The 20748-nt window shown below is 44.7% G+C and overlaps 3 protein-coding genes and 4 non-coding genes across 7 annotated transcripts; 5 read left to right on the forward strand and 2 right to left on the reverse strand.

The window, feature by feature from the left end:
* Positions 1-542: 542 nt before the first annotated feature.
* MED22 (mediator complex subunit 22) lies at positions 543-7372 on the reverse strand. The gene is made up of 5 exons (XM_087704680.1): positions 7197-7372; positions 6304-6428; positions 5482-5562; positions 3273-3481; positions 543-1613 (listed from the first exon to the last, which is right to left on the reverse strand). Exons 2-5 carry the CDS (start codon positions 6424-6426, stop codon positions 1409-1411), a joined length of 618 nt encoding a protein of 205 aa, XP_087560806.1. The 5' UTR covers positions 6427-6428; positions 7197-7372; the 3' UTR covers positions 543-1408.
* Positions 7373-7465: 93 nt separating this feature from the next.
* On the forward strand, positions 7466-13323 carry RPL7A (ribosomal protein L7a). The gene is made up of 8 exons (XM_014071227.2): positions 7466-7566; positions 8494-8614; positions 9813-9962; positions 10681-10821; positions 11075-11154; positions 11824-11954; positions 12864-12933; positions 13172-13323. The coding sequence occupies exons 1-8, from the start codon at positions 7564-7566 to the stop codon at positions 13274-13276; spliced, it is 801 nt and encodes a 266-aa protein (XP_013926702.1). The 5' UTR covers positions 7466-7563; the 3' UTR covers positions 13277-13323.
* Positions 9656-9729, forward strand: LOC148048570 (small nucleolar RNA SNORD24). The gene has a single exon (XR_015695749.1). It is a non-coding gene; the product is annotated as a small nucleolar RNA SNORD24 (small nucleolar RNA).
* On the forward strand, positions 10540-10605 carry LOC148048571 (small nucleolar RNA SNORD24). The gene has a single exon (XR_015695750.1). It is a non-coding gene; the product is annotated as a small nucleolar RNA SNORD24 (small nucleolar RNA).
* Positions 10913-10990, forward strand: LOC148048572 (small nucleolar RNA SNORD36). The gene has a single exon (XR_015695728.1). It is a non-coding gene; the product is annotated as a small nucleolar RNA SNORD36 (small nucleolar RNA).
* Positions 11639-11716, forward strand: LOC148048573 (small nucleolar RNA SNORD36). Its single transcript, XR_015695703.1, has one exon. It is a non-coding gene; the product is annotated as a small nucleolar RNA SNORD36 (small nucleolar RNA).
* Positions 13324-13889: 566 nt separating the features above from the next.
* Positions 13890-20747, reverse strand: SURF1 (SURF1 cytochrome c oxidase assembly factor). Its single transcript, XM_014071226.2, has 9 exons — positions 20638-20747; positions 19601-19673; positions 18851-18984; positions 18064-18146; positions 16811-17002; positions 16590-16662; positions 15504-15666; positions 14471-14552; positions 13890-14333 (listed from the first exon to the last, which is right to left on the reverse strand). Exons 1-9 carry the CDS (start codon positions 20698-20700, stop codon positions 14267-14269), a joined length of 930 nt encoding a protein of 309 aa, XP_013926701.2. The 5' UTR covers positions 20701-20747; the 3' UTR covers positions 13890-14266.
* Between the last annotated feature and the right edge of the window lies 1 nt (position 20748).

Below are 20748 nucleotides of genomic sequence, written 5' to 3' on the forward strand. Positions count from 1 at the left end.
AAGAAAAAGAAGTGGCAAAGGGCTGTAGAGGCTCATTCCATAATTTGAAATTATGAATTCCGTGGTCCCTGAGGTCCGAAAGGTTAGTGACCCCTGGACTAAGACACTAAAACATAAACTAATCCACCCAAATAAACTATTTTTTTTCGCAGTTCGGTTTTATGGCAGTCTTTCAAAAGAGACTCTCCTGGTTCACATCTTTTCTCTTGGAAAGAATCGTCCACGCCTTGGGCACTACCAAACTCAGCTCTACCTTTATTTCAACAGTATTTTTAAAAAAAACATAGTAAATTTTTCCATGAACAAAAGAAAAAAACCTGATTGGTGTCTTCGCATTTTCAACACTGTTAAAGGTTACCTGATTTTTAAAATCACATGTCTAGTGGAAAAGGTGTAGGTCTCTTAAAACTATCGCTTTCCAGTACCTTAAACCCTGTTGGCTGGGTATTTTAGGGGTTGTCACAATATATGGAGGTCCTGACATTTTCTCCTTCTCAAAGTCACGGAAAAATAGATCTCACAACACAGGTCATTTTTTTCCCCTAGTCTGAGCATCTTAAAAACATCTCTGGGTTATGATGTGAAATATGTCAGGGTAATAATGATTTAATACTGACCAGCTGTTATAAGGCTGTAAACCGAGATGAGGATGAGGATGAACCAGCAGGGTTACTGCCACTTTAAGAAGCTGTATATATAAAGGAGGCCATGTGAGAATGTCTCTCTTCGTCTTCTATCTCCATTGTGGTTCCCCTTGCAGAAGACTGATTGCTTGCCTGGTATTTGCCTAACATGTGTATGTAGGTATATATAAGTCTTGTATATAAACCACTGTTTGAAAGACAAAACCTGCGTACTGTATTTTGCTCCCGAGTTGCCTCTAAATAGTCGTCACGCTGTGCGGCAAAGAGAAAAAAAAAGCTTTCCAGAATATCAAAACCGCGTTGCAAACACAAGAGCAACAAGGAGACAGCTTCTACAGATAGTCCTCGACTTATGACGGGAGCCCAAAATTTGTTAAAGGAGACAGTAGCGAAGTGAGTTGTGCTCCATTTTACGATCTTTCTGCGCCACTGTTGTGAATCGCTGCAGTCGCTAAATTATCCCGGTTATTAAGTGAATAGCTTCCCTATTGACGTCGCTCGTCAGAAGGTTGCAAAAGGGGAATCACATGAGCCTGGGATGCTACGACTATCGTAAATAGGAACCAGATGCCAAGCGTCCGAATTCTGATCGTGCGACCACAGGGAGGCTGCAATGATCATCCGCGTTATTTTTTTTTCAGTGCCGTCCAGGTATGAAAACTCCAAGTATAAGCCCCTCGGCTTACGGATTGAATCCGATATTTCGGTTGCTGAAGTTTATTGTTGAAATGCCGCCCCTGCCTGGAGCGGGGAGCGATCCCTTTTTAGGAGTGCTCGGGGGCGCCCACCCCATGCCCGTTGATGTGAGGGTGTGAAGGCACCGAGGCCTGCGGGGTGGGAAGATTCTGCTCCATTGCGCTGGCGGCAGCAGCCAGGGAGGTGATGAGGCTTTCCAGAGGCGAGCCCGCCGATTCCTCTCTCCCGTAGGCTTCGGAAAGAGAGAGATTGCTGGCATCGCAGACGCCGTAGCTTGGCGGAACGAGATGCCCATGAAGGCAGCGAGGAAAGAGATGAGAGAGAGGGAGAGAGAGGAAAAAGGGGGAAAGAAGAAAGCGAGAGAGAAAGAGAAAAGCAAATGCGTTACGAAAACAGCCATATCTTTCAGAAGGCAGTAGCAACAATTTGCAGGCTCCCTCTTCAGAATCAGATTTATATATATATAAATATATATATGTATTATGTCACAACCCCTGGTATGCCCAAATATGGAGGTAGCATACTGCTTCCTTTCTCTGTCTATCGGCTCACCCCAGGAGACCATCCAGACAGAAAGCCATTATTTTTAATGTTGTCTTTTTGTTACATTTGTGCTGATACTTATTTATATATATATATATATTCATCCCACAGGCAGTCCTGGATTTACGACAATTCACTCTTGCTAAGTGAGACAGGTTGTTAAGTGAACAGTGCCTCACTTGATGACCTTCCTTGCCACCGCCGTTAAGGGGATCACTGCAGCTGTTCCATTAGTAACGTGGATTGTTCAGCAAATTGGGCTCCCCCCCCCCCCTTGAGTTGGCTGGACAGAAGGTTGCACCAGCTGGGGAGATTTTAAAGGGAAAAAAGCAGTGCTTTTCTATCCAGGAGCCTTTGGTTACTCTTTCCTCTTTTTAGAGGTGGCCCTCGACTTACAACAGTTCATTTAGTGACTGATGTTACAACGGCACTGGAAAAAGCGACTTCCGAACCGCTTTTCACACTTACAAATTTCAAATTTCAAAATTCAGACGGTGACAGAAGCAACTCATGTTGAACCCTGACTCATGTTTTTGCGACCTTCTGACAAGCAAAGCCAATTTTTTTGGGGGGGGGGGAGCCTGATTCACTTAACAACCGTTTGACTAACTTAACAACGGCAGTGATTCACTTCACGGCTATGCCAACAAAGGTGGTTAAATGGGACAAACCTCCCTTAACAACAGGAAGGTTGGGCTCGATTTGGTCGTAGGCCGAGGACTACCTGTATTTTGTAGGGGATAAATCTCCCAACTCCTGCCCCTCCAGGAGCCTTGCTCGAAAGCCAACAGAAATTGCAAAAGATGGCAGATACAGTAAATTGCCAAAAAGAGAAGGCACAAGCTAAGCATAAGAAACAGAAGGAGGAGTAAGGGGATCATCAGACAAGCCGTTAAATATATATAATACATAATCAAGAAATAAAATAAAAACTAGCCCAAAGTTGACATTTTTTTTATCCTACCAGAGTTTTATTTATAATAAAGCTGAAGCAATCATTAGGGGATTGGCATATATTATTAAAGATATATGATAAAAAACAAACAAAAAACAACTAAGAACATCATCGAACTCTTAAATTAAGATCCCGGAGATTGCAGACCAAGGTTGGGGCAAAAAAACTCCCACCACCACCACATTTAAATCCCAAACTAACAAGATTGTCTTGGGGCAATTTCCCTTCTTAAAAGTTGCACGGAATTGCAAGCAAGGAAATAGGAGTGGCTTGATGGTTTTGAGGATGGACAGAACCAGCCCCGGAAATATTTAATATTAAGCATGGGTTTAAAAAAACAAAACAAGCCAAGAGTTTTAAAAAGTTTCAGAATGCAACCCAAAAAGAGGCCACAGTCTGATTACCCGAAGATTTCTCCGTGGATTTATTTGTACCTGGAAGAGTAATACTCCTCTTCCAGTTCGTAGAGGTCGATGGAGATTTCGTCCCGCAGGGCGATGAGTTTCTTGTCGCATTCCTCCTGCAGAGCCCGCAATTGCTGATTGCGCTGGTTGATGGCTTCGTTGACGGAAGGAAAGTCATTAAGGATTAAGAACTGCTTCAGATCGGACACCAGCTTCATTAAGGACTCGCCAGCTCGGACCTGACGGGGAAAATCCATATACAATGGTTACCTGGGCAGTCAAATGCTTTGAAACTCACCGGATTTGACACGGAAATTTTATCTCGGGAATAGAATAGAAATTAGAATAGAATAACAGAGTTGGAAGGGACCTTGGAGGTCTTCTAGCCCAACCCCCCTGCCTAGATAGGAAACCCTACACCACTTCAGACAAATGGCTATCCAACATCTTCTTAAAGACTTCCAGTGTTGGAGTATTTACAACTTCTGGAGGCAAGTTGTTCCACTGATTAATTGTTCTCACTGTCAGGAAATTTCTCCTTAGTTTTAAGTTGCTTCTCTCCTTGATTAGTTTCCACCCATTGCTTCTTGTCCTGCCCTCAGGTGCTTTGGAAAATAGCTTGACTCCCTCTTCTTTGGGGCAGCCCCTGAGATATTGGAAGACTTCTATCATGTCACCCCTAGTCCTTCTTTTCATTAAACTAGACATACCCAGTTCCTGCAAACGTTCTTCATATGTTTTAGTCTCCAATCCCCTAATCCTCTTGGTTGCTCTTCTCTGCACTCTTTCTAGAGTCTCCACATCTTTTCTACATCGTGGCAACCAAAACTGGATGCCGTATTCCAAGTGTGGCCTTATAAACTGGGATTAACCCTTCACCTAATCTTGATTCATCATTTGCTTCTTTCGATGCACAAACTAGAGTAGAGATGCCAAACCTTTTCGGTACAGTGCTGAAAAGGGAGTGCGCACACACTCTTCGGGAACGCGCCTCATAAGAGAAGCTGCCAAGCGGGCATGAGCACGCCGGGAATTGAACTTCCAGTTTCCGGCAAGGGCATGCGCTCTGACCAAGCTTGTCTTCTGGTCACTGACGTGAACACATGCACAGTAATAACCTGGCCAGAGCATATGAGCACAACAGAAACTGGAACACTAGCTCTTTCAGCTTCCGGCACTGCCGCATGTGCAAATAACCAGCTGATCGTCACATGGGTGAGAGCCAACATGGCTCCGTGTGCCAGTTCGGGCACGCATGCCATAGATTAGCTAGGCTTTGTCAGTATCGGCTGTCTTGTGACTCACTACATTATTTCTTACCGGACAAATTTGGTCTTCATCATTTTCGGTATAGCAATAGCAATAGCAATAGCAGTTAGACTTATATACCGCTTCATAGGGCTTTCAGCCCTCTCTAAGCGGTTTACAGAGTCAGCATATTGCCCCCAACAACAATCCGGGTCCTCATTTTACCCACCTCGGAAGGATGGAAGGCTGAGTCAACCCTGAGCCAGTGAGATTTGAACAGCTGAACTGCCGAACTAGCAGTCAGCTGAAGTAGCCTGCAGTACAGCACTCTAACCACTGTGCCACCTCGGCTCCTTCTGATGATAGATATAAACAGAGATAGATAGATAGATAGATAGAGATGGATGAATGAATGGATGATAGATGATAAATACAGAGAGAGGGATGATAGAGGAAAAGAGGATAGATATAGACAGATAGATACAGATAGATGATAGAGATGATAGGTGATTAGATAGATAATAGGATAGATAGAGATAGATAATAGGATGGGTAGGTAGGTAGGTAGGTAGGTAGGTAGGTAGGTAGGTAGGTAGGTAGGTAGGTAGGTAGATAGATAGATAGATAGATAGATAGATAGATAGATAGATAGATAGATAGATAGATAGATAGATCGATCTGCGCCACCTTGGCATCACACCTCCAAGAATCAATTCATGATGAGTAACGAGGTACCGCTGTGTTTGAAAACATGGCCAAATTTTATCCAAGTTATTAGCAATTTTGGTCATGGATGAATTTCTTTCCCACCCATCTGGTAGGACAGGATTAAAACCTAGACTGATCCCCATGCCAAAATTTTTCAACGATCAGTTTGGTTAAATTGATTTCTTAAATGTACACGCATCAAGTTAAATTAATTAAAGGCAGGTTTTGCAACTCAGCTCCGAGCAGAATCCTCTGCAGAATATCTCAGCTCTAATCCACTCACAATATTTGCCGCTCGGACGTGCATCTCGTAGTTATCCTGTTCGCCTTGGGTAGCGCGAGACACTTGGGTTTCTTCTTCGATCTGGAAAAGGAAGTAGGTACAAAAACTCCAACCAACTGCGTGTTATTTGAAAAGTTGTCAAGCATTTTTCCCCTCTCCCCTAATAAAAATCGGTTCCTCTCTTTCTTTGCACTGTGTAATTGCACAGAGAATAGAATTGCACTTTGCTTACTAGAATAATCCTGTTCTGACCGAGGCTTCCCGAGAGCATGAAAAAAACTCCTTGTTGTCTCGACAAAAAAACCCTTTTATTAATTTTCTGTGAATTCTTCTCATTCACATCCAGCAAAGTCTTTCAAGGGAGGATTTACAGTCACAGACCTTCTCTGGCTTGGAGAGCTGCCAGGCCAATATCTGCAGAACTTGGCAAGGAGTCTCGGAAAGTCATGAACCAATTAAGTGAACTAATTGTCTCCTGAAAACTCCACTCCCCTTTCGCTCCTCTTTTATTTCCTCTGGGAGGGGCCATTCATTGTCCACCTGTGGCCTTACTCCCAAGTCGACCCCTGTTCCTTAGCTGTTCCCTTCGCCTGGAAACTCTGTGCACACAGGGAACAGGCTCCAGCTGTTCTTCTGTCCCACTGATGTCCGACTCTGAAGGCAGCTGATAACTGGCTCTGACCCTCTCTCTGCCTTTGACACAGAGCCCTCGTCCGAGCCTTCCCCAGACTCCAGGACTGGCCCAGGTTCCTCCCCAACCTCCTCACTGTCCGAATCTGCTGCCAGTTCCGCTGGCTGCTGGCAGGCCACAACAATACCTACTTTTGCAGACTTGATTATTTCTGTAAAGTTGTCCATGATGGATTTGACATCATCTTTCAGCCGCTTGTTGTAGGACTGGAGGAGGGTTTCTTTACTTTGGGTTAGGACTCGTTGCTGCGACATGACTTTAGGAGAGAAACAGACCAAGAAACGGCATCACAAATAACAAATCCAGGGGAAAAATGTATTAAACAAACCCAAATCTATAAACATTTAAAAAAATATTGCCCACAAACATTCCATTTCAGCTTTCAGGGTTAAAATTTGTGCCTTGTGTCAATGTTATTCCCGAGCCATACATTGGCCTGCAAGCACATCGATATTAAAAAGAAGTCATAAATAGTCCAAAAAAAAAGGGTGATGGGTTTTTTCTGGTATATACATAGGTATGTATAAATATGAAGCCAATAATCAAGATTGAGGAGCCGAACATCACATGTCAGAAAACTATATAAATTCCATCTCTATTTAACTAAACATAGTGGGGAGGCAGATCTGGAAGCAAGTCTGCATTCACACAACAAATGAACCACAAATAATCCCCTCCACTTTAATCTATTGGATCGAACTATTCCTTGTATCTTTAAAATGTATATTGTTTTATTTGTTTTCTAGTATAATTTGACAAATTCCTTGTGTGTCCAATCACACTTGGTCAATAAAGAATTCTATCTATCTATCTATCTATCTATCTATCTATCTATCTATCTATCTATCTATCTATCTATCTATCTATCTATCTATCTATCTATCTATCTATCGGAGGGAGCACTGTAAGAATAAGGCTAATGAGGACTAGAACCTTGCTCCATACATTTAAAAGACCAGAGACAAAATATTGCAAAAGTGGTTTGAGACAGCAATGCAATTACTTTAAAAATGAAGCTCTTTACCTTATCAACATCCACCCGTTTCACTTCCAGTCTTTAATCAAGCATTTCTAATCCGAAAAGGGAGTTTTTTCACGATGGCATGAATCCTGAAAGCTGATTGGTTGCTTGGGGAGCGAGACCCTCTTCCTGTTTTATTCAGTTGCGCCGCAAGGGGTTGGACACCACCACCACCCCCGAGGACTCTCTAGGAGCTCGCGGAAGCCCGGTAGTCGCTTATCGTCTCTATGATGACAAAAATCGCCCGAGACCCGTTTTCCTCTTCCGCATCTTCCCGCGTGATCGAGCGCCGAACCTCTCGCGAGAACCAGCGTGGCTGCGATATATTACCCAGAAGGCACCGCTCTCTCTTTTTCTTCTTCCAGCCAAGATGGTGAGTCCCTGCGACGTGTTGGGTCTGCCGGTGGAAGGGAGGACTTCTAATCCGGCGCCATCCGCCCGTCGGAGGCCCTACTTGGGGGTCTTTATCGCGCCCCGGAGGGCCAGGAACCCCGCCGAACCGGAGGCCGCTTCTATTGGGAGGGGAAAATGACGGGAAGCCGGTCTTTGGATAGGCTGGAGTTTTCGGCCTCGCTGGTTTTTGCAAAGATCGGTCGGCTGGAAGCAGCTGCTGAGCTGCTGCTGCTGCTGCTGCTGCTTCGGGCCTATCGGCCGATTCAGTCCTACCGATTGGAAGCCAGAACAATGTATTAGGCCAGGGGTCCCTAACCTTGGGAATAAGCAATGTTTGTGGACTTCAACTTCCAGAATTCCTAAGCCAGCCTTGCTGGGTTGAGGAGTTCTGGGAGTTGAAGTCCGCTAGTCTGAAAAGGTGCCAAGCTTGGAGATACCTGAATTAGGCAACAATTGCTTTGGTAACGTCTCGATTTAGAGCAGCGATCTTCAAATTTTAAGATTTGTGGACTTCAACTCCCAGAATTCCCCAACCAACATGGCGTGATTAGGTTAGTTGGGAAATTCTGGGAGGGATGAAATCGCCAAGTTTGGCGATTTGGAGGGATGGAAGCAATAGTTTTAGTTGGGCGAGATTAATATTTATGCTGCTCTATGAGATTAATAGAGAAGGTAAAATTGGTAAGTGTAAACGGATTTACATTGCATTGGCGACAAGTTTCCAGATCTGTTTGAGCAGCGAGGTTGGGAGTTCGAATCCAGCGCCGAGTCTGATTCCCTAGCTTGGGAACAGTCCTTTGGACATAGCCGTCACCCACTTGAGCAAAAGGTGTATAGGAGACGATGCATTTACATATTTGGTGGTAGGTGGAACGATCCAGATTTGACTTGTGCTTCACTTTTGCAGCCCAAGGGGAAGAAGGCCAAGGGGAAGAAGGTGGCTCCGGCCCCTGCTGTGGTCAAGAAGCAGGAGGCCAAGAAGGTGGTGAACCCGCTCTTTGAGAAGAGGCCCAAAAACTTCGGCATCGGTGAGTTGGGAAAGAGAAGGAGATGGATGGGATGCGGGCCTTATTTGCTGATCATGCAGGGAATTCGAGGAAAACTGCATTACATCTTCATAATTTGTTTGGCTTGGGAGTCCTTGGTGCTTCTGAGCTTGTTTTCTTGCAGTTTATTCAGTCTTTGGGCAAATGCAGGGATATTTCCATTTGGAGAAAACAGACACTGTTGATTTTGGTTCCGAAACTTTCTTGAGATTGCATTTCTGAGCTCCTTAAAGCCATTTTGAAGAGGCACCATAGGAGTGAATAAATATTGAGTCTCCAGAATCTATGCAACAGTGTTGGAGATGTTTTTTTTTTTTTAACTTCCCTGAAGAATCTGTAAAATGTTGAAAGGTGAAAGAAAAATATTAGCCATTCTGGCTTAAAAAGGATATCCTTGGGGGTCTTGAAATGCTTATGATCACTTAAGAAAGACCCTCTCAAAAATCCTTTGGAGCAAGACACTGAGAAAGATGCATTGGTTATGTACTTTAGTTAGCATTTTGGGTGGGGTAGTTAGATCTACAAAGGTGCTTTTAATGAATCCTGTGCTGAAAACCATATACTGACTGCCAGTTAGCCTTCAAGCCATTTTCTAGGTGTTATAAAGTCCTGAACAGGTTGGGATCAATTTATTGGGGGATATTTATTACTGGATTTTAACATTCTGGAGAAATTGCCCTGCTTCAAGTTCATTACAGATGTTGGGTGAGGCACCTGAAGGTTAGGAGGAAACCACATTCTTTTATTATATATTAGAAAACGTTATTGTTGCCCTTGATTCTTCATGGAACTGTTCATTCTTTGTTGCTTTTGCTATTAATAAAATAAGGTTTGCTATTTCATATAGAAAACTCAAATTATAGGTCGGGTTAATGTATAATTAAGGAGTGGGGGGAGAATATGGCCTTTTGGGTGTGGCGGGTCTGTTTTTTGGGGAAGTTTAATTAGTTTATTAACTTGACATGTCATCCCCCAAACTTACAGTTGAGCAACTTTTGAACTTAATGTTGTGAAAAGGGTGCAAGCAAATGATGGAAAGAATATTTGCTAACTGAGTGGCAGTGCTGACAAGCTTTTCCACCAAGATCTCTGATGCTGATGCCCCTTTTTTTTGCTCGGGGGGGGGGGAAGCCCCCAAGCTTTACAAAACGCTCCTCTGAGTTGATGCTGTGTCTTTCAGGCCAGGATATCCAGCCCAAACGAGACTTGACCCGCTTTGTGAAATGGCCTCGTTACATCCGCCTCCAGCGCCAACGGGCGATCCTTTACAAAAGGTTGAAGGTGCCCCCAGCAGTCAACCAGTTCACCCAAGCCCTGGACCGCCAGACAGGTAAATGGTGATTTTCCCCCCTGTTTTAATTGTCAGAGGAAGGAGGCTGAGAAGAAGGCTGCAGAGGAAAAACGGGTCTTCCTATATAGAGATACTCCTTGACCTATGATGAGAATCGAGCCTGGAATCCCATCCATGAAGTTGTGCGGGTTGTTAACCAGTTCACCCTATTTTATGTCCTCCGTTGCGGCAGTCATTAAGTGAGCAGGTTAGTTAAGTAATTTTAGGGGGGAGGGGGGTATTTGCCAGAAGCTAGAGGTAAACAGTTTTCCAGCAAAATATATAATTGCAGTCATGTGACTGTGGGACACTAAAAATACCCATAAATTTGGGGGTTGGTTGACACACCCAAACTACAGAAACTTAGAAGTAGCTCTGGGGAGATTTGCGTTGGGGGTTGCTAAGTACGTCATGCATTTCACTGCTCACAAGTATTTTGGGGTGCAAAGAGCATAGTAATAAAAATTTGACTTGGGGGTGTGATTTTGCTGGCTAGATAATGTGGGGTATGTGAAAAGGGGGGAGGAAGGAATCCCTTTTTTTGGGTTCAGCCTGAAGGAGAAAAGGTTCTCTAATGTGCAGATGATGGAATCAACTATCTGAGCTTTCTTGATGACCCCCAACCACCAAGATCGCTGATGCACAAGGATTCTCTGTGAAGCTGCTAGGGGAACACAAAGAAATCCTCCGATCCTCATTTAATGTCTCCTCTCCACAGCGACTCAGCTTCTAAAGTTGGCTCACAAATACAGGCCTGAAACCAAGCAAGAGAAGAAACAGAGGCTGTTGGCTCGGGCGGAGCAGAAAGCGGCGGGGAAGGGCGATGTTCCAACCAAAAGGCCACCTGTGCTGAGGGCAGGTAACCTTTTGAGCATCTCTGGTGGCTTTCCCAAGCTTGGCTAGCTAGAAAGGACAGCCTTCCCCAGGGTTTTTCTCTTGACAACCAGCTATCGCAATGATGTATGAATTTCTTCACCTGAACTGCAGATTGAAGACCAAAAGACATTGGCTATTTAACTCTGAGCTTTAGCAGGTTGGCCCATTCCGTACAATCCCGCTTGGTTAACGCTGTAAATTTAGCTCACTGGTCTTTTTTTTTTTTCTTCTCTCAGGTGTCAACACAGTCACGACCTTGGTGGAGAACAAGAAGGCTCAGCTGGTGGTGATCGCGCACGACGTAGACCCCATTGAGGTAAAGCACATGGGGCAGGCTTTGTCCTTTTGCATTTCCAAATTCTGTGCTGTAGTCTGGCTGAGTCCCAAACTCAACGCTGCCGTCTCCCGGGCTTTGGGTTAAAGAAGCAATAGCTTTCAAAATAAACCTTTGACTCCCAGGCAGGAATATGTAGCATTTCACAGCCATTCTCATTTTTCCTTTCCTCTGTGACAAACATTTAGGGTGCAAGTTAGTCTTATATTTGAAAGGGGGGGGGGAATGCAGGAATAAGGAACCTGAGATCTGTTTCCTCAATTGCCTAATGTGAAACAGATCTAGGGACTTCATTGGGTGAGGGGGTGGGGGGAGATGGTTCCTTTGCCGTTGCTCTTCTCGGGTTCTTTCATAGTGACTCTTGGTTCATTTGTGGGGAGGGAAAGCCAGACAATTTGTAAGTCTGGAAGCGGCTGTTCCCAAAACAATTCTCAATGTTCTTTTGTGACTTGCTAGGGCTTGGCAATTGCAGTGATGTTTGAATTTCTTCGTCTGACTCCCCCGTGGAGAGCAAAACTACACGAGCTTTTTAACCCTGAGCGATTGCCATTCCCCAAATCTCTTCCCCCCTCCCAAAATTTCTCCAGTGTCAAAAGATGCAGCCAGGGTCCCCTTATTGAAAAAGGTTTTATTTTCTTCTCCCTGGGACAGCTGGTGGTTTTTCTGCCCGCCTTGTGCCGGAAAATGGGAGTGCCCTATTGCATCATCAAAGGCAAAGCCAGGCTGGGTCGCCTCGTCCACCGGAAAACCTGCACTTGCGTGGCCTTCACCCAAGTTAATCCGTAAGTAGCCCTGAGTGGAGGCTGGTCCTGCCAATCTCTGTACACGGCAGATCTGATTGGGGATTTGGATGCCAACTGAGCAGTCATCATTTCAATAACTGCTAGAAGGTCATAGACTTGTGGGTGGCCGCACCATTAGGAGAGCAGCTGAATACAGGTAGTCCTCCAGTTAACGATCATAATTGAGCCAGTTGCTAACTAAGGTGCTTGTTAAGTGAGTTTTGCCCAATTTGCTGCAGTTGCTTTAAGTGAATCACTGCAGTTAAGTTAGCAACATGGTTTAAGCAAATCCGGCTTGACTTTGCTTGTCAGAAGGTCGCAAAAGGGGCACTGCGATTGTCATAAATACGAGACAGTGGCCAAGTGTCTGATTTTGGATCATGTGACTATGGAGAGGCTGCTATGATGCGAGACAGGGTAATAAGTCAACTTCTTTCAGTGACTTTGGGCAGGGACTAAAACCCACCTGTATGTTTCTTGCATGACACTTTCATCTTGAAATGGTGGCCTTGACCCCTGCAAATTGCTTGGCCCTAACTTTTTTCTATAGGGCTCTATAGGTGGCTCAGCAGCTAAGACGCTGAGCTTGTCGATCAGAAAGGTCGGCAATTCAAATCCCTAGCGTCGCGTAACGGAGTGAGCTCCTGTGACTTACCCCAGCTTTTGCCAACTTAACAGTTTGAAAGCAGGTAAAAATGCAAGTAGAAAAATAGGGACCACCTTTGTTAGGAAGGTAACAGCATTCCATGCACTTTCGGCATTGAATCATGCCGGTCACATGACCACAGAGACGTCTTCGGACAGTGCTGGCTCTTCAGCTTTGAAACAGACGAGCACCGCCCCCTAGAGTCGGGAACGATTGGCACATATGTGCAAGGAGAACCTTTACTTTAACTTTTTTCTATGCAGTGAGGACAAAGGAGCCTTGGCTAAACTGGTGGAAGCTGTTAAGACCAACTACAACGAGAGATACGATGAGGTAAAACAGCCTATCTGATTTTTTTTCACTTGGTTTGCTTCTGCTTACGTAGCCTGCTAAAACATAGTCTCTTAAGAGGCTTGAAATATATATTATTTAGCACTCTAATTTATAGCTTCTGAGTTACTGCAATACACAGTAATTTGGAAAGAGGCTGTAATTGCAAAGAGGTGGGCAGTATGGCAGAATCAGCATTTCTTCCTGTTTGTAAATAAATTTTCTTTTTTTTCCTTTCCAGATTCGTCGTCACTGGGGAGGAAACGTCTTGGGTCCCAAATCCGTCGCTCGGATTGCTAAACTTGAAAAGGCCAAAGCAAAAGAGCTGGCCACCAAGCTTGGATAGATGTGTCAGTTTTTCTGTACATAAAAATAAAATTCTAAACAAAAAGGCTTCTGTGTGCACTTTGATGTTACTTTAAAGGGGTTTTTTTTTTTAAGTCCTGGGTAACATGCAGCTCTCTCCCATTTTTATAGAAATAAATGGAGGAAATATTAGGTTTGACCTAATGCTGCTATTGCCCTAATAGGCTAAGCTTGTCAATCAGAAAGGTTGGCGGTTCGAATCCCTAGCTCTGCGTAACTCCCGTGACTTGTCCCAGCTTCTGCCAACCTAGCAGTTCGAAAGCACGTAAAAAAAAATGCAAGTAGAAAAATAGGAACTATCTTTGGTGGGGAGGGAACAAGCATTGAGTCATGCCGGTCACATGGCCATGGAGACGTCTTCGGACAGCACTGGCTCTTCGGCTCTGAAACGGAGATGAGCAGCACCCCCTAAAGTCGGGAACGACTAGCACATGTGTGTGAGGAGAACCTTTAATACTCCTTCCCCTTCCTATTTTCCTAACAAAAACCCTATGAGGTGGATTGGGCTGAGAGAATTACTGGCCCAAAATTATGGGCATTCTTTGCAATAGTTCTTTGTCGTATTTTCTATTACGTCCTCATTAAATACCAGGAAGAGTTGAACACTCATTTTATTCACATATTTTAAGAAACATGATTCAAATTATCACAAATATAGGGTACCTCCAATGCTAAAGCCTCTAATTTTAATTGATTTCTTGTTCATCGACGCACCCACGTTTGAAAAGACTTTTTCCTTCAAAACTCTCCATTATTTGTCTTCTGATAACCAGTAACATTTCCCCAAATACGTGAGGATCCGCTTACTTTTCAGAGACGCTCTGCCTGGTTTCCAGCAACTCCTGGCTTGGGTGAGGTGTCCATCAAGAAGTCCCCAATCATCTTCCAAATGCTCCACTCTCTGACTTGGGATAGGTGGCCACTTTTTAAAGCCGCACCCCTAAACCACGTTCTTCAGCAGTTGTAGGATTCAGAAAGGCACCTTCTGAATGAACCTCTTGTACCACAAAAAGGAAGTGGCTGCACATAGGGTGTACCTGAACAGAAAGAGAAAAATGTTTGATTTTAACAATTTGGAGTACAAATGTGTGGATCGCTTGAGGGTTTACTCCTCATCTTTCCCACTCTTGGCCGCTCCCTCCCCACCAGCTAAAACCAATGTGTTGCTACTCACCAAGTAAGTATATACTGCATGTGCTCGTTTCGTAAAGTTACTCTGGTCTGGCCCCCGATTGGCCCCCCGGGAACTGAGCTTCCTGTGGGTATAGAGAGAATTGGAGCGCGATTCAGTAAGATTTTCCGTGTGTTGCTCACCCATAAGTTCAATAAACTTCACTTCAAAGCTCTCTCTTTAAATATTGCTTCAAGAAACATTCTGTCCTTTGATGTGCATGGATTTTTTTTTAAGTCCCATAATTACCAAAAGTTGGGCTTTTCTTTGGAGACAACCTCTCTGCCAATAAGATTATTGGCCTATCTTCCCAAGGGGAGTGTATATTAGGGTGTTTATCGATTGCTTCCCATTACTTAACGCCTTGAAGCAGTTTTTAAGCTTCAGTAAATCTTGAAAGACTATTTAGTACTAAATTAACCAAGATAAGTACGCTGATTACATGTGAGGGTTTTGGTGTCATTAATCCATAATGCCACTGCCACACATGAGCCTTCTGGTGTTGAATTTCATCAAGATCTACATTCTTCACACGTGCAGCTAAACTAGAAGCAGGCATCTGTGCTTGGTTTGGCCTTACAAATCAGAGGTAATATTCAGCAGGTTCTGATCAGTTCTGGAGAGCCGGTAGCGGAAATTTTGAGTAGTTCGGAGAACCAGTAAATACCACCTCCGCCTGGCCCCACCCCCATCTATTCTCTGCCTCCCGAGTCACGGCTGATCGGGAGGGAATGGGGATTTTGCAGTATCCTTTCCCTGCCATGCCCACCAAGCCACGCCCACGGAACCGGCAGTAAAAAAATAAATGTGAATCCCACCAGTTGCAAATCCCACAATTCTTTGCCTTTGGTGAAAAATTTAAATCTAAAACGCCATATTTGGGGTCCACCCAAGTAGGCTCACCTGTTCCGCTCCAATGATTCCTTAAACTATCAAGCCGACATCTGATGCTAGTCAATTTTAAATTTTGCCTAGGGAAACTGTACGCAACATCCAGGAAAATCAGAGGACGGGGCAATGTTCGTGAGGGACTTACTATAGTCAGCGTCGATAAAAATGGGCTCTGCTCCGGTGACTCTAGCCATGGCATCCAAATCACGGTAAAACCAAGCGTTTTTTTCGATGTTGTTCTCCGGCACAAAAGCCCTCCGAGGTTCTGATAGCCTCACCAGCCCGGTGAGTTCAATATCGTCTTGGATCTAAAAAAGAAAAAGGGGGGAAAAAATCCAACTGCAATTTCTGTTCTTCAAAACTTTTTGACTAGTTCAATCCAAAACAAATATATAAAGGAACAAAACCCGTTTCGACACGTATTATAAATTATTTCTATCGTGGGATCTGGTTGTCCCAGGCAGTATGTGCATGGAGAAAAAAGATGATAGATGCTCAGCACGAAAGGGGGGGTGGCAGGACTGACTGGAACAGACCGAGGTGGTGAGGAACAACAATTTTGAGACAGGCTAAGGACATGGTTGGCTTAGCCATTAAGGTGCTAGCTTTGTTGACCAGAAAGTTGGCAGTTCGAGACCCCATCGCCGTGTGATGGTGTGAGCTCCCATTCCTACTCTATAAAACCTTATTAAGACCACACCTAGAATCCTGCATCCCGTTTTGGTCAAAAGATGTGGAGACTGTAGAAAGAGTGCAGAGAAGAGCAACCAGGATGATGAGGGGACTGGAGACTAAAACATATGAGGAAGGGTTGCATGAATTGGGCATGGCTAGTCTAAAGAAGAGAAGGACCAGGGGAGATGGGATAGCAGTTTTCCAATATTTGTGGGGCTGCGACAGAGAGAAGGGAGGGTCATGCTATTCTCCAAAGCCCCTGAAGGCCAGACAAGGAATAATGGATGGAAACTGAAGGAGGAGAGATTCAACCTGGAAATAAGGAGGAATTTTCTGACAGTGAGAACAATCAACCCATGGAAGAGCTTGGCTTTGGAGCTTCATCCCTGGAGGCTTTCAAGAAGAGTCTGGACTGCCATCTGTCAAAAATGGTGTAGGCCAGGGTCTCCCGCTTGGTCAGAGAGTGGGACTAGATGACGTACAAGGTCCCTTCCAACACTGTTTAATCTGTCTTTCTAAGTAGAGAGGACTAACCCATGGAAAGCCAACAGCGTACCTGTCCCTTTAATCTGGTATCTGGATTCATCTTCTTTCTGGGAACAAATCCTCTGTTGACTAGAATCGTTATCCTGCAGGTTTAAAAAACCACAATAATAAAAGTCACTCAGGGGTGACAGCAAGGCTGCATTTTATTTACTTAAATCATTTATACAGCCGCCTATCTTTCATCCCAACTCTAGGCGGCTACTTAAACCTTGGAGATGATAATATACACACCCGAGGTCAGTGCAGTAAAAGGGAGTGATCACGTGGGCTCCGCTCTCTACGTTAGACATGATACGGCCGGCATTCCTGGCTTCTTTCTCGGGATCTACTGGGGTTCGCGGGATCACATACAGCTCTTTGGTGTGGTCAAAATGACCTCTGACCTTGACTGGCACGTATTCTAATTCGTTCAGTTCATAGAAGCTGCAGAAAAGGAGCAAGGCAGGAAGCGGAATCTGGGTTATAGCTTAGACAGCAAAAGAGAAAACAAAATGTTTTGCCAATTAATATTGCCGTTTATGAACGAGAGCAAGGGAAAACGGACCAACTACACTGCCTGTAACGGTAAAGAAAGAGGCAACGCCCTGAACTTGCTACAAAGAGAACTTAAACAAGCCAGCTGCTTGAATGTACAATACATATCTGTTTTCAAATGCTCAGAAAATTGTAATGTCCTGCTACTTTTGTGTCCCCGTATGACATAGTTTCTGCCAATTAGCTAGCAACTGGAACAATTATGTCTGCCAGGGCTACAGTTCTCATAAAAGTAGCAACCAAAATAGTTTGCAGTGAAATGAGGCAATCAGAATTCTGAAAGGTGAACTAAGCATGTGGGGAAACCTCTGTCCTGGCAGCCATTTTATTGTTATTTATATACTATACTAGCTGATCATTCAGTGTTGCCCAGGTATTTATAGCGTGGAAATGTCCAGGCCAAACGTAATTTCTAATGTTGTATTTTCCCCCTTACCAGAGGGAGCCCCATTGCACTGTACAGTAGAAGCCATTTTAAGGCACAACAGGCTGTATCTTAACAGAACACACATACACACACACACCAAGAGGTGTTAGGAGTGTCTCTCTTCCCCCCACCCCCTATTTTTTCCAGAGGCTCAAGTTAGATCAGAGTTCTCCAAACTGGGCCGTTTTAAGACTTGTGGACTTCAAGCTCCCAGAATTTCCTCAGCCACCTACGCTGAGGGAATTCCAGGAGCTGATATCCACAGGTCTCTTAAAAATTGCCAAGTTTGGAGAACCCATGAAACAGACAAAAAGAGAATGTGTTTTTTAGAGGACTGAAGGAAGCAGAGTGCATTCTGGGCAGGAAAAAGGAGCGGCAGCCAACAGTGGCACCGGTTTTCTTCCTGATGAAAATAAATTAAAAAATTGTGAGTGGTCTTCCCAGCAAAATCAAAGTGGAGGTGCCCATTTGATGCTCTCGGTAATATTCTAAATTCTCTTTACCATTCCCAAAAGACACTTACTCTGCTGGCAGTGGAATTGGCTCGGCAGTAACCCTGCTGTCCAGTTCGGCAATCAGCTTCCTCTTCCATTCCCGCCGCCGAACCTGCGGTAAAACACAAAATATTGGACTTTTGTTCCATTGTCAAGTAGGAGAAACACATCTCGGTCTATAGAATTCCTCTCTCACAGCAGCACTATCTATCTACCCAGCATAGTAGGAAGCTTTTAAAATTCGCTTTTCTGAATAAATTAGAATAATAAGAGTAAAATTCGGAAGGAATGCCGCACACACTTAAAAGAGTCTTTGCTCCACAATAGCAATTATTAATAGACAGGCATTTCTTTAAAGGAAGATTTTGCTGTCTAGTAATTGAAAACCAGAAGATTAAACACACTGAGTGTTAAGCACATCATGAATGTCTTTTATTTACAGATAGTTCTCAACTTACAACCAACAATCAAACCCAATCCAGCTCTTTGCCACTAGCAGCACTTCCCTCCAGCCATTGCTCAAAGCCCCCCACCAGGAGGTTGAAGCAGACCCTAAGTTGGAATTTCTGCCCCCCTCCAGCCCCCATAAAGTGACCCCAAAGCAACACAAGCGTTCATTGCAGGTACCTAGCTCAGGGGTCATAGTTTGAGGACCCCTGATTTCGTGCAATATAAAAAATGCAGATAATTTTTCTACGGACCACCAAAGTTTTCTCACTGACCACCAGTGCTCCACGGACCACTAGTTGGTGACCACTGCACTGAGGGACCCAAAGGTTCCAAGCAGCCAGCCTGCACTTCATCTGTCTTATTTACCTGCCAAGAGCCAAGGAAAAATGAACCTATTGGGATCAGCAGAAGTCCCCATTTTAGTATATTTTCTTCTGTGTATCTGGCAGTAGCAGCTGAGGCAAAATTTCTGGCTGGATAAAGCCTCCAGGATAAAATCTCTGGGAGGGGAAGATAGAAAAAAATTACTATTAGTGGCAAAGCTATTTGTAAAAACTCACAGGTGGCATCAGGTTTATTTCTCAAATTCTCTGAGCAGTTTATTAATAAAATAACATACTGTTGAATATTTTATTATAAGCTGCCCAGAGTTACTCAGAGCAGATGGGCAGCATAGAATAATCAACCTGACTGCTGTTTGTCCTTATTTGTTGCGCGGATGCTTTTACTGTCTGAATATTGTTTCAATGTTTTTATGGTTTTTAGAATGGCAAGAATTGCAAGGTTTTTAAAAAAATATTTTTTAGAATTGCCCAGAGTCCCTTGATTAAGCTAGAGAAATTGAATGAATGAATGAAGTAGAAATGTCATGAGTGAATGAATAAAAATATAAAGCAACAATGGTTTAAAAACAAAAAAACCACAGGTGGCTCAGTGGCTAAGACGCTGAGGTTGTCGATCAGAAAGGCCATCAATTCAGCGGTTCGAATCCCAAATTCAGCGGTTCGAATCCCAAATTCAGCGGTTCGAATCCCAAATATAGGTCTCCTGCGTGAGCAGGGGTTTTTGACTAGATTACCTCCAAGGTCCCTTCCAACTCTGTAACTGTTAACTCACTTGGGGGCTGCTGTAAAGCATCTTTCAAACAGCAACGGGCGAAGGACCTCCTTCCATCATTCAGGCAGGAAAACTGAAGGAAAAGAGTAGAAGTTGAAGGAAGCCTGGGAAAAGAAATCTTAAAGTCAACAAATTCCAATTTATTTGATTTATTTCACCACTGAAATAAAGTGGTGAACTTCAACCCAACCCCTCAACTCATTGAGAAGAGGGACCGGCCTACCTCGCAGGGCTGTAAAGAGAGCGAAGTTAGGGCCTTCCAGCTGCTTGGCACGCCAATGCCCATAAACCTTAGACATGGGCTTTCAAACAACCCCATGCCATTGAAACCTGCCCCCCCCCCAAATATTTGGCACTCCAATGCCCATCATTCCCATTTCAAACTAGCCATGGTAATGCAAGCTGGGGCTCTCCCAACTGCCTGGACACTCCAATGCCCATAACTCTCAGCCAGGCCCTTTCAAGCTACCCATGCTACTGAAATCTGGGTTCCCTCAACTGTTTAGTACTCCAATGTCCATAACGCTCAGCTGGGCCCTTTCAAACTACCCATGTGACTGCAAGCTGGGGCTCCCACATCTATTTGGCACTTCAATACCCATAACTCCCCGACAGGGCCTTTTAAACTATCCATGCCACTGAAATCTGGACTCACCCAACTGTTTGGCACTCCAAGGCCCATAATTCCCCTTTCAAACTAGCCATGGTAATGCAAGCTGGGGCTCCCCAACTGCCTGGACACTCCAATGCCCATAACTCTCAGCCGGGCCCTTTCAAGCTACCCATGCTACCGCAAGGGCATGGTATTGCAATGCCCATCATTCCCCTTTCAAACTAGCCATGCTAAAGAAAGCTGGGGCTCCCCCAACAGTTTGGTACTCCAATGCCCATAATTCCCCGCCGGGGCCTTCCAAAGAGCCCCGTCCTGGGCTGAAAGCGGCTGCGGGGACAACGTCAAAGGAGCCCAAGCGGACGAGCGAGGCTCGACCTGCCGAACAGCCGCCTGCGAGGGGCCGAGGCGGCGTCGCTTCCCTCACCCGGAGCCTCCCGAGGGCGCCCCTCAGTCCCCCGTCGCTTAGTAACCGTTGCCACGCCGCCATCTTGCCCTGGAGGGGAAGAGGAGGTCAAACGGGAGGGCACTTCCGGGT

Source organism: Thamnophis sirtalis, unplaced genomic scaffold (assembly GCF_051295495.1).
Source record: "Thamnophis sirtalis isolate CommonGarterSnake01/CBP01778 unplaced genomic scaffold, rThaSir2_p1.2 scaffold_2, whole genome shotgun sequence".
Taxonomy (NCBI): domain Eukaryota; kingdom Metazoa; phylum Chordata; class Lepidosauria; order Squamata; family Natricidae; genus Thamnophis; species Thamnophis sirtalis.